At 35.7% G+C, this 13,885-nt stretch overlaps 1 protein-coding gene across 1 annotated transcript in view; it reads right to left on the reverse strand.

The window, feature by feature from the left end:
* The window catches only part of SYN2 (synapsin II), a 148,626-nt gene that overhangs the window by 66,004 nt on the left and 68,737 nt on the right, over window positions 1–13,885 (reverse strand). Inside the window, exons 4-5 of the mRNA XM_063291840.1 lie at window positions 13,237–13,393; window positions 5,292–5,381 (exon numbers count right to left, since the gene is read on the reverse strand). Coding sequence (XP_063147910.1) covers window positions 5,292–5,381; window positions 13,237–13,393 — 247 coding nt within the window. The remainder of the gene's footprint in view (window positions 1–5,291; window positions 5,382–13,236; window positions 13,394–13,885) is intronic.

The raw sequence follows: 13,885 nt of genomic DNA on the forward strand, positions 1-13,885 counted from the left end.
ACGACACGGAACACCGTTACCTTCCCGCCGAAGCGGTACCAATTAATCTACTCACATTTGCATGTGGTAATTTTTCTTTTAGTATATGTCATCAGCAATGTTTGACTTCATTTCTCTGTATGCTACTTTGTATGCCTCAACTTGTCTCATCATGGCATTGAAAGATTTGTTCATAACTATAACATCTACCATAATCAGAAGCAGATGTTATAATCCAATGAATTGGGATATGTTGTAAAACAAAAATTAAGACTGGTCATTCTGTTATAAAACAATTATGATGCTGCGCTACTGGGACATATGACTACAATATACAAACCATAGAAATACATACTTTTTGTGGAAAAAAATAAAATAAAAATACTTTGATGGTTTGAGATGGAGTTGATTACCAAGTCTTGCTGTTTGCATGAAGAAACAAAATCAACTGCAAGCTTTTAAATTTTTTTAAAGGAAGGACTGGCATTTTTAAGCCTCTTTATTTGTAATAAATCTCCTCCAAGTTATAACATATAGTTAATGGTAGCTAATTATATACTGAAAATATGCATACAGTAGCCTATAGATGAAGACCAGAAGCACAAAAGTGCACTCTATGTAAGATAGCAGTAAAAAAAAACAAGGTATAGTATTAACTGTGTCAAGTCAGTAGCAGAACATTTGTTCATTTTCAGAGATAAGAAATTTAAATAGTGTTAATAGTTTAATAATTCGATAAAAATGATTAAAGCTGAAACTCTACTGAGTTTCTACTGAAACTCTAAGAGCTGTTTCAAAAAGACACAATGTATTGTGAAATTAATCTTAAAATAAATCTGGAGCTTGAACTTTCTATCTTTGAAATGACTTTTTTGTTTCTTTTATTACTATAAGAACAAAGTTTGCACTCTATAGTTAATATGGGGAAAAGATTTTTCTCTTCCTCTGTATACATTTAGAAAATATTAATGAACAGCCTAAATAAAAAGGGGAAGTCACCAAGAGTCACCTTTCTAAAAGCACTATTATATTAAAGTGCTAACGTTTGATTTAAAACTTTGCTTTCAATGCAGTTTAAAGAGATCAAACACTAATTTTTTTTTGAATATATGCTGCTTCCAGACAGTGCGCATACCAGCTCATTTTCAACGTATTATACATTTAAAAATATCTTGAAGAAATGGCATGGTCTGAATCTCACTTCATGTGCTATTAGTAATGATTTCCAGTCAGGATTTCATGTCCTTATTTTTAATGTTGAAAAGATACTCATAAAAGAATGCTAATCTTATGATATAATTTGTTTGTGATATAATCTTTTCTGGTTGTAAACTTTAATTCACTCACTACTGCTAGCAGAAATTATTGCTGAATGCCCAGGATTTAAGTCTGAGTAAACATGTATCAAGTCTCTTTGTCACGGATAAACAAAAACTAGGAACTTCTAATCTGAACAGTGAAATGTTAAAATGTCAAAATAATTTCCTCTCAATGCAATGTATGGGCAACTCAAAATCCTTTAGCAATTACCATAGAGAATAAAAGCTAATTTATTTCCACCCAGCCATTAAAGTATAGATGATGTCTGTCTATGTGAATTTTAAGGACATACACTGTTTTGCTGTTAACTAGGAATTATTAACTATAGCCTCATCTGACAAAGAGATACTGTATACGCCCATGTGACAATGAGATATATGCTAAAAAGCTAGCCGTCTTTCCAACACAACTTAAATTAAGAGGTGCTTTGATACCCAACATCTACTTTTAATTCTTATTTAGTAAACATCAGAACAAGCAGAATTATTTATTAGGAGCATATTGTTGTGCACAACTTTAAATGGCTTTTCTTATATTTCTCCTGTACTTTTTGAGAAACCATCAGTATGATACTTAACCAGAGAAAGAAGCAAACCCTATATAGTCATCTTCATAGGGAATTTGGGTTTTCAGAATAATACTGCCAGATGCTGAAACATCCTATTATCTAGCTGACTGGGAAATCAGTAGTGATTTCCTCCAGCCTAGTACCAGTACCAGTGTGATAAGCTTTAGTATGCATGAACAGTCACAGATTTCTCTTTAACTCTGGTACTGAGGGAGGAAGTCATTGTCATTGCAGTTGTATGTGATTTGGACATACCCAGATTGCTTTGGGGATGATACTCATCTCCATCTCCAACCACATGGCTGGAAGAAGTGTAGAACTTGTTTCATTACTGAATGGAAGTACAGTGTAGCAGGTGGCAGCATCTAGGTGATCTTGAAAAGGCTAAGCAAAGTTGAACCTTGTTCATACCTTGATAGGAGATTACCAGGAAATCCCAGGACTCTAAACTAGTCTTGAAGGTTAAAAAACATCCTGGAAGAAGGCAATGGAAAACAAGTGTCCATATCGTTGGCAAGAAAACAATAGAGATGTGTCCATGTAGTTACCAGAAGGGAATTTAATTTACAGACTTACAGGCTTAACAACCCTAAACCTTTCACTGCAGGGAGAAAAAGTTTGGAGGTTATTGTTACTGTTAGTGCACTTGGCCTGACAGGAGGAGAATAAGAGGAGGAGAATAAGCGAAGAAAAAGAATGAGATACGTATTCGTCATAATCAGCAACTGATTATTCTTCTATCTGATGTTCCAAGACTTCCCAAGTGCAATTGTACTGCATGATTCCAATATTTCCTCAAACTGGAAGAGTTTGAGTATCCTTTCAAATCAAGAAGCTGAGTGGTAATATCACGGATGCATGCATACAAATGTGTACATGCCTGGGATGTGGTGGGCTGGCCTTTTGCTCCCTTGAGTAGGGTTCACTAAAACCTTCTTCCCACAATCTCTTTCCAATCAGGTTTCACACCTGGGTATAGTCTGCATACTGTTATGTATCTCCAAGGTTTTTTTTTTTCCCTTAGTATTTGGAGGCTGTGGAGGTCTGGATAGTGAGGAACAGACTTAAGGTCTACCAAGATTGCAGCAAAATCAAGTAGCCATGGGTTTTAGGACCACCTGTATGAGGGCTTTCCATCATTAGTTCTGGATGGGGTAGCACTAAGTGGTGCGAAGCTTGGGAGTCCTCTAGACTCTTAGCTCCTCCTTGAAGAGCAGGTGGCAGCTGTGGTTAGGAGGGCCTTTGCACCAACTGCATCCATTTTTAGATGCGGAGGCCCTGTTCAGGATCATTAATGCTTTGGCCACCTATCAATTGGACTACTGCAATGCTCTCTACATATAGGAGGGCTGCCTTTGATGACCATTCGGTAGCTACAGCTGGTCCAGAATGCGGCATCACAAGTAATGATAGTATACCTTGATATGCCTATGTAACACCCCTATTTTGTGAGCTGCCTTGGCTCCCATGGACTTCTGGGTACAATTCAAGTACTAGTTGTCACCTACAAGTCCTTCATAGCACAGGGCCAAGCTATTTGTGGGCATGCTCCTATTAAACATTGGCATCTATTGGCATCCAGGAGGCATGCTTATCTGTCATGGTATGTGATGTATTTTTAATCTTTGTTGAACTGTTTTGATACTATTTTTAATTTGCTGTTAACTGTGCAGAGTTGCACGATAAGTGGGCAGTCATACAAACTGAATCAATGAATACATAGATTCCCTATTGTGTTCTCCAATACTCCAGGGGAGACCCTATTCAGTAACTACAGCTATCAGCCACTCTTCCCCAGAGAAATAATCTCTGCCACTAAATTATTAAGGAGCAGGTTAGTGGTGTCCCTTTGCCTGCTTTCAAGAATGGAGAAACATGTGCTTTACTAACGTTAAAATCCTTTCAAAATGAGAGTGGTTATTTCAGTATGAGTTGAGTCCATAGGCAAGAAAGTCGGGGGTCTCCAACCTTCATTTCCAGAAGGCTTCTGGGCTGTCACACTCTGGTCTTGCTACAGGTAACTGCTAACTGCTTTGGGTAGCAATTTAGTAGTTCCCTCTGCTACCACTTATCTTCCAGAGGCATCTCATCTGGTGTACTCCCCTTAATCCTGGTGTGTGAGAGATAGAGTTCTCACAACTTTTTAACTTTAAACCTTAATATGCACACATTCTGTATTGCTGAAGCAGAATTACAAAGTTCCTTGATCAAGGTCATCAACTAAACAGAAAATGCATGAGAAAATGCAGAATAAATATTCCAAACTGACCACACTATGTTGGTCTGCTATGAACGAATGCTTTCTCCCTCTGAGATGGGAGATGATTCCATGTAATACACAGTCTACCAGAACATTATAAATAATCCCTTCCTGCCCAACCTGAAGGATGAAATAAGAGGCTAAAGATTCACACTCACTTTACTAATTTGCATAGAGGAATGAGAACATTAGACCTTACTTAGTAGTGCACAAGAAAAGAAAGAAACAACCTAATTCAAATCCTCACTGAACATACTTACATACTTCTACAGAAATGACAACTTTTCTTGGGCTTTGACTATCTCTACCCACTACCTAGTTTGTGAGGTTAGATTTAACTGACAGATCAGATCTAAATTTTCATTTCATTTTTTCATGTCTCAAGCTCTTGGGATTAGATTTTTCCCCATTCACTATAGGTGATTATTTCTGACACTGCAGAGAGTTTCTGTATGTGGCAGTTTTGATTAGTTATTAAAACAAACTGATTTTTTAACTCAACTTTCATACCAGCACTTCACTTTCATTGGGTTCTCTTTTCTCACAATCAATAAAAATAGGATATGTTTATTTTTCAAAATAAAATGAATACATTTACTTTCTTTATCACATAGTATTCCAGGAACAATACATTCAATCACTATTTTGGCTTTGGTTTGAAGAAATAAAAAGCCAGTCAACTAATACTTGCCTTTTAATATTAAATTAATATATTAAATAGTACCTAGCATTCTTGAAAATGAAAGAGAAATGATGGTAAGAGAAAGACGAATATGTCAGGATTGTTTATAAGTACAGAAACCTTTCGTTAATAATATCTAAATCAAATGCATTTTTAAAGTCAAAACTTCACACAGATTATGCAATCCACCAAAAAAAGAGAGCACAGTTTGAGATTTAATCTAAGCTGCCTAAACTAAATGTACATCCAAAAAGAATATCTCTCATCTCAATATCTGTAGCTTTAAAAACATTAGAAATCTTTTCCCCATTTTCAGGGTTGCAAGTGTTTCATATGAGTAGACATCTTTGTTGCATAAAGCCAATGGCACTACAGATAAAACAAGAGGATGATTAGACAGATAAAATGAACTCATGGATTATTATAGCTGTCCCCCTCACATGTAGAAGGAATGGATATTTATGTTTATTGTTTGCTCTTACCATTTCCTTATGATTTGGATAAAAGGTTTGTTCAATCAGAGGAAACTTCTCTGGTCCCAGGGTTCTATAGATGGACACCAATTGGGCAAACTATAAAAAAACAAAACAAAACATTAAGTTTCAAAGTTAACACAGAAATAACCTCAGCACTCCTCTGCAACTCTATAATCGTTATTTATCAAAACCTCAAGATCCAATTTCCAGAACGCCGTAGAGATTGCCAGATTATTATTATCCACAGAAAAAGAAAGTATAAAATGTGCACAAAAAGTCTTAAATTATTAAACCTATTTATAAAAGTTATATGGATTTCATCCATGGCAATACCTGAATATGCCACCTACAACATATTGCTAAGCAGACATATTTAGAACCAAACAGAGGGATTTCAGTGCCTCTCTGCTTAGCAATTAGTTTATACAAATAGTGTTTTTATAGAGCTATTGCCAAAGCTTAATGGCAACTCTCATGCCACATTTATGATGAGGGCCTTTATTCCATATTCTCTGCTTTTTATTCAGTTTTGCAATTACAACAGACTTCTTGGTTACTACTAGTAATTGAATGAGGTATCTATAGTCACTGTGCTAATTCTTTTTCTTTCTAAAAGCCCCGCTGAAAGAGCCATTTTCCTACTCACGATTGGTTCCTGAGCATTTGATTTTCCTGGTCTTTGACTGTGCTCACTACAGTACCTAGTTTGTCAGGTTAGGGTAGGCCTGGGGAGATTTAACTCTTTGACAGCATCTGCTATTTGTATTTGGAAAAAGTTAATTACTTCTAGTGTCTTTGTTCCATTGTGAATCATCAGATTACTGAAGCAACTTTGGGAATTATTTTTGCAGTGTTAATGAAAATAAGTTAATTTCTTTATTAACAATCTTATATTCTCTATTCTTTAAAAAGAAAACATTAGTTTACAAACACATAAGCACTTCAAAATCCACAGCAAAAGCAGAATAGAAAAATAAACAAAAGGCTTACATAAAACTTTCAAACAGAATGCAAGTCTGTCTCCCTCAAACCCCCCCCCCCCCAATTTTGGTTTAGCCTTCTCCAGCAAGAAAATATGTATTCTGCCAGGTTATTGTGAGATGAAGGATAAAGAGGCAAGAGTGAAGCTTGAGATAGATAGAAAAACTGTTAGAGAATACTATCTGACTTTAAATCTCCAGAGTAAAATGAACTGCATTTGAGTGTAATTAAAAAACTAACTGACAGTCTGGCCACATCTTTATTAGCTTTGACAAATCCTACTTAACTGGTGAAGAGCTACTTGACTGGAAAAGAGCAAATGAAAAGTTCGGGGAACTACCACTCAGTCTTCACACAGAAGACAAAGATAAAGAACATGAACAATAATAAATAAATTTATACAATTACACAGTCCAATACTGTGTTTTTAGTGCTTATTATATTGGGAGCCACCCAGAGTTCGTTTGGAATTGGGCATGCCCAGATTGAACTAAGTAATAATAATACCAATAACAACAATAACAAGATTAAGTTATAAGAATGCAGATTCCCACTGAATGTTTGACAAAAATTTCTAAAAGCAGTTAAGGAGTAGAATAACTACCCAGAGTTTGGGTGAACTTTTCATCTATGGATATATAGGCAGAGGATAGACAGCCACATCTCATAGATGCTTTAATTTGGATTCCTGCATTTAGCTAGGAGATGAACTTAGAGGCCTAAACCACCTTGTCTGAATCTACATTTTTTTTTTAGTTAATGGGGAAAAAAATCTAGCAATTCCATAATTCAAATTCAAACAAGTTCAGGAAATTCTACAAAATGTTAGGAAAAACAAAAACCAGAAAGTCAAGCTACTGACTAATATGTCGTATCTCCTCTAATGTTTCTTATCAAATGTATATATTTTAAGAGCTGAATCAGCAGAATTTAAAGGAACTAGAATTTTATACATATTTGATCTGGCAGGAAAGGCATGCTCCGGGTCAGCTAGGGAGTGTTGGCTGGTGGGGCCCAGAAGGAGAGCCTTTTCTGCCTGGCACCCATCCTTTGGAACATCACTCCCCCTGAGATTAGATCATAAGGCCTTGAAAACCTGTCTTTGCGCTTGAGCCTGGGCCCTGGGCATGGGTTAGAGCCTGTCTTCTGATTGTATGGATGATAGGTTAGATCATACCCTGTTGCTATGCATTTTAATTTTGGTTTATATTATGCATTTTGTGTTTTTATTTGTTTTATTGTAAGCTAGCTAGAGTCACATAAAAGTGAGATGGGCAGCTATATAAATCAAGTAAATAAATAAATATAAATTAAATGAATTATTAATTATAATTAATAATTATTTATTCTAAATATTTCAGTTTTCAACACAATAAACACTGTGCATTAATGTCAGATGGATGGTAATTCAGAAAATTTCTATCAGAAATAACAACATATTTTTTTTTTGCTCAAAGTAGAAAATAAATTTGATCCATACGGGTAACAATTTTTTGTACACTTGACATATTCTGAATATGTCAAGTGTGCAGAATGCAGGAAAGAATCCTTTTCAGTTCAGTGCAATAAAAATATTGTCAGATTACAGGAAGGGAGAAAATGGAAGAATGGCAGATTTAAATATCAATGGTTCCATGTTTATATTTCTTTTGGGGGAAATGAGCTAATGGTCCTCTAAAAATTTGTGGGAATTGCTATATATCACAGATCAAGTTCCTGAAAGCTTTTAGACTTTTCCCACCTTTCACCTAGTTCACAAACTTAGTGAAAACTTCACAAACTTCAGTGATGGTTTTTGTTATTGTGGCAATAAAGCCTTGAATTTCCATGCTTGCAAAGACAGAGAGGCTCCCCAAAGCATTCTAAAGGGTTTCTGGGCAAGCATGATGCCATGAGAAAAGTACCTGTTCTTAAAGCCTTAGTGCAACTGTGACAGCCAAAGACTTCCCAGTTGTTGCTACATGTGTATATGTAAAGATGCTTGGCTTTGCTGGTGCTTCCAGTGAAAGTATTGTTTATTCATTGCACACATGCACAAACAACCAGCACAAGGTTTTGAAGCAGCCATGCCTACACTTCCAAAGAACACAGCTGCTTTAAAGCATCAAGGAGTGATGCTTTGCTTGTGCTGATGTACTTTCCCCAGCTTTAAAAGAAGTGTTTAAAATCACATCTTCCACAACAGTTAAATAAGGGATGGGCTTATATCTATTTCCAATAAATAATTCATGAGATTCATCCTTTGAATCTGTATAAGCAAATTTGCTTTATCAATAAGAGCGCATGGCCCAGACAATGAGAAAGCTATTATATTTTTAAGCCTCACTAAACTATGTGTGAATGAAATGAATATGATCATGTTGCATAAATGAAATCCTATGCATACTTGCTTGAAAAAAATACATAGAATGCAATAGGAGTTATTGAATATACTGAAATTTTCTGTTGTAGAAGCATGAGTGCTTTGAATAGCTGAATCACTTGGAACTGGGCCTCTAGAACCCCTTCCCAACTATTCTTTTAATTTGCTGCAGGAGAAGAGGAAAAATAAATAACAGAACTGCATTTCCACCTGCACTTTGAATGAAAGCAGTAGAAATTAGAGCCTTTTTATACTTGGTAAGGCTATAGTGAGAATGCTGGCTGAATTGTGATGTAGGATGCTGCATAATCTTCTTCGGCACTGGCTTCTACTACATAGTGAAAAGGGCATATTAGAACATAGGAACATAAGGACTGTGCTGGATCAGATCTAAGGCCTCCAGCCAGTCTAGCATTCTGTTACTGCCAAGAGATACTAGATTCCTATGGGAATGTTACAAGGGAGTACAACAGCTCAGGTTCCAAGGCTAGTGTAACAAAAAATCATAGTGCCTTCAATATTAAACATATTAATGTTGATAACATTTATAACTTTTAACTCCAGAGGTATCAAGTGTTTCGAAGCAGGCAAAGTCAGGACGCAAGAAGCACTGGGATTTTGGAAAGATACTAATTACTAGTAGGATATTTAACAGAATCTTGAAAGCCAGAGAAAATAATTCTCCAGTTCAACTTATATCTAGTATAACTGAGGCAGAGCTACTGTTTCTCACGCTTCTTTCCTCCCCTGGATTCAGGAATCTTTTCTGTGATTGTTAATTCTTCTTCTTCCATGTTCTCAGGATCTGCTAGAAATTCCATTACAATCGGAAAATTCCATTTTTAAATAGTTGGTGGCTATCACTTAAACATTTCCAATCTAGAATGCTGCATGAAGTGGGCCATCACAAGTGCCAGGCATACAGTGAGTGCTGCAGCATGGCCAGACAGGAATCCAAATTAGTATGGAACTGGTCCAACTTGGAACTGAACATAATAGCAGTGCTCTAAAGTAATGGAAATATGAAAATAGGCAACGGTCAAATTGAAAAATATAAATCAACAGTCTCTGAATTGCAGTGGAAAGATGACAGCTAAGGAGAATTTCTGAAGCTAAGAGATGGTTAACTAATTTATTGTTATAAATGTCCCAAACTGGCTGCAGACCACCAACCATCCTTTTCAGAAATGGCAGAAGCTAAAATAATAACCAGAGAAAGACTGGTTCTATGGTACCCTCACAATGGTTCTTTTAATGGTTCTTTTAAGGAGAACTCTTGTATCATATTCAAGTTCCTGGGCCCAATAATAACAGCCTTACAGTTGGATGAAAGAATGGCTGTTGCTAAGAAATAACAATGTTAGAATTGGAAAGGCACAACCTGAGGTTTGGATGGCATGGTTTTTTATGGTATGATAAAGTTAATGTAGACTTCATAACTCATTATGTTAGGAATGCCATATTAAGAATATGGAACAGATACAAACCCAGGCTATGCCCAAAAATACCTTTATTGGCCTCAGCACAAGACATGTTTTATAGAAAAGAAACAGTGGGCAAAGAAAAATGGTTAATGCGTCAAGATTTGCTAGTATAGAAAAATGGAGAACTGAACATGAAATCAAGAAAACAACTGACTGCAGCGGGATTTACTTTTCAATGGTTTTAATATGCACATTAAGGGAGAGGTTTAATATGGATAAAAAGCTACCAGGTATAGAACAACATGTACAAATGATGAACATGCAATTGCTAAAATGTACAAACTTCTGTTGAGATTTGAAATGGAAGAAGAACAAGTTAAAAAGTACATGATAAAATGGGCTAAGAATTTTGGTTATAATATACAGATGGATCAATGGGAAAGAATGTGGTTAAAAGGACTGAAATTCACATTGTCTTATAACTTAAGAGAGCATTTTTATAAAATGATATACTGTTGGTATATGTCACCAGATAAATGATCTAAGATGTATAAAGGTACTTCTGATTGTTGTTGGAAATATGAAAAACATAAAGGGACATCTTATCATGCATGGTAGACTTGTGAAACAGCAAAAAAAAAAAATTGGCTTCAAATACACATGATGATGCAGAGAATTTTATAAATTAATACTCAAATGAAACCAGAATTTTTATTACTAGGACTTATGGATAGTCAGTCAGAAAAGACTCATGGATGATTGATTTTATATACAGTAATACCATTTTATAGTAACTGCAGCAAGGTTATTATACACACAAAGATGGAAAAATATAGAAATACCCATAATGGAGGAGTGGACTGTGAAGATGGTAGAACTTGCAGAAATGGCTAAATTGACTTGTTTGATTTGGGAGGGAACAACTGCTACTTTTATAAAAGACTGGAAATCCTTTATGGATTTTTTGCTGAAAATGGATAAGAATGAAATGGCGATTTCTGGATTTACCAATTAAAAAGGGCTTTGTATGGGAAGGAAGGAACCACATTATGTAATTTTGAAGGTGGGAAATGGTGTCAAGTATGTCTATAACTGCTGTAAAGAAGAATGGAAGTCACTTCTTTAAGTAGCTTTTTTCCCTCTTTTTCTTCACTCTATTTTCTTTACCTTTCTTCTTTTCCTATTTTCTTCTATATTTTTTGTGCTTATCTTTTAACTTTGTAAAAAAATTCTTTAATAAAAACTGTAGATATATTTTTAAAAAAGATAACAGCCTTATGGGATGAACAAGAGAAAAAAAAAGTTCAGGCATAATCTCCAGAGTGCCTGGCAGTATTAATATGTTGATATATTTTAATAATCTCTCTCTTGTCATTGGAAAGTAAAGAAACACCAGCCATAGAAGCCATGACATAATCGCACAGTGACAACATGATGCAAATAATGTCACATAACCCCCATTACTACATTCTGTAGACGCTCATGTAAATAAATAAGAGGTTTTGTCCCAAAGGAAGTGTTGACATGTAGCCAGACAAACTGAGGGCTTTTTCATGTTTTTTTCATATTTTTCATGATGCAGTGACTAACATTTGTTTCTACTGGCCTACTGGTACTGACTAGTAACAGTGCTTTCAGCTAAGTAAGTAAGGGAGAGGGGGCTCTGTAATCATGTAATGTGCAGTGGACTTGGTGAAACAGGAAGGAGCTGTCTTCCTGCACCCGATAAAGGTTCTTGAAATGATTGGGGCAGCACAGAAGAAGGCTCAGACAAGAACCCATTCTGAGCCAAGCTGAGAGCATCCGGATTTGTACCTTTCCCTAACTTGGCTCTTGCCTTAATTAATGCTTTCTTACTGACAGAGCAGTTGGAGAAAATCCTTAAAAGGTCCCTAAGTCTGGTATCAATAATGACCTCCCTTATTGGGCTTTTTTGGTAAGTGCCAATAGACAACTTCCCAGGAGCAAAATAAAAAAATGGGGATGGAGGGAATCTTTGGATACAACTGACATTCAGGTTTAACAAATATCTCTTTTTCCTGAACTGTTAAACTAAAGGTCTTCTGCATTTACACTTTCACTTAGTCATGTTAGAGTACTTTAGTTTTTCACTCTAAAAATCTGGAAAGCCAGTTTCTTATGCAAAGGATTGGGTGAAAGATAAAAGCACTCTTTTTTTAAAGGATACGATGTGCAACATTATTGCAAATGCCTACAGCATTTTTAACAATAGCAGGAATAACAAACCAAACACCTTAAGGTAGAAAGCAAGTAAATGCAAGTCTGGCTAGTTTGGTCCTGAATGCCAGCAGGCAGAAGATTATAAACTCACATTAACTTTCTACACGCAGAAGCAATTTTATTCGCACTGCAACACAGAAATAGAGACTGCAAGTAAAAGCAATGGAGAGATGAGTTGTAATTACCATACATTAAGGTTTTCCATAGAGAAACCCATATTTGTGTTTATAGTATTATCATCCTGAATGATAAAAATATTGAAATGTGGAATGCTCCAGTTCAGGATTCTAGCTAGGCAGTGGTACCATTTTCTAGGATTTCTGTTCAGCTTCTCTTACCCACTTATTTTACCCTGTCCTCTAAACAGCAATCTTTATTATGTCGTTTAGCTTCATTTTATGCTTTGGTGATGCTCTTTTCACAGAAAGAGAAAGTATAGCATTACAATAAATAAATACTTCAAAGTCTTCAATCATAATAATATGGCTAAAAGAAAAAAAAAGAGGTGTTGTAACATTCTTTCCTTATTATTCCATAGAAATAACGCTAACCTTTACTAATAATAGCTACTTTACTAAGTTTGTACAAGAGTAATTACAGTTCTTTTACCTGCAAAGCTACGAGAACCTTAGCAGTAAACAAAGGCACAAGGTGAAGACTATGAATATTAAATGTTAAGATATTAAGCACTAAACTTTCATAGTAATTAAAAAGCATGAAGGAATGTGTTTACATTATGTAAGGTTTTGAGACAGAATCCAAATATAAATGTTTTAATAAAGTTGTGCACATGTACAGGGGCAGACATAGGGCTAAATGGCACTCATTTTCCTTTCCTTTCCCCAATTCAACCTTCAAATATGTTATTATTCAATTATATATTGAAATATATTATTATTATATCATTATTATTATTATTATTGAATTAGGATTTGTTACTTACTACCCAGGGCTTGTCACAGAAGTTGTAGATTGACTCTAGAGAGTTAACACTTGGGATGCTCGCATAATGCATTCCAATAATTAAATTACGAAAATCTTCATTTTCGGCCATGCTGAATGAGTGTTGCCGGACAAGAACGAAGTCAGGCTTGAATGACCTAAGAGTTTAACAGCAAGCAAACAAGTACATTAGAAACTTACTAGAGAAACATGAGCTACTGAATTAGAAGGGGTAGGTTAAAATTACATCTACAGGAAAGCAGTAAACTGAAACTTTTTTTTTTGTACCTTCCAGTCAGTGCTGACTTCTGGTGACTGCCTGGAGAAGTCCCTGAAGTTTTCTTGGCAAGATTTTGGAAGTGGTTTGCCCCTGTCTAGTCCCAAAAGTTCCAAGCCCTCATAATTATGCCAAAAATACAACTGTCCCTGTCTGGATCCAGCAGACTCTGACTTAGACAGGTGCCTCCTCCATACAGTCCTCAAGAATGCCATTGTCTTAAGGCAGAAGGTCAAAAGATAGAAAGACAAAGGAGTAGTTGGCTATGTCAAAAAATAGCTAAATCAGACAGGGCTATTCAGAAGTACTCAGGAATAACCCACTGAAGGAAACCAGATTTGATCAAAACCAGTGTGCTTGGGCAGGGCTTCTG

Source organism: Candoia aspera, chromosome 2, assembly GCF_035149785.1.
Source record: "Candoia aspera isolate rCanAsp1 chromosome 2, rCanAsp1.hap2, whole genome shotgun sequence".
Lineage (NCBI taxonomy): Eukaryota > Metazoa > Chordata > Lepidosauria > Squamata > Boidae > Candoia > Candoia aspera.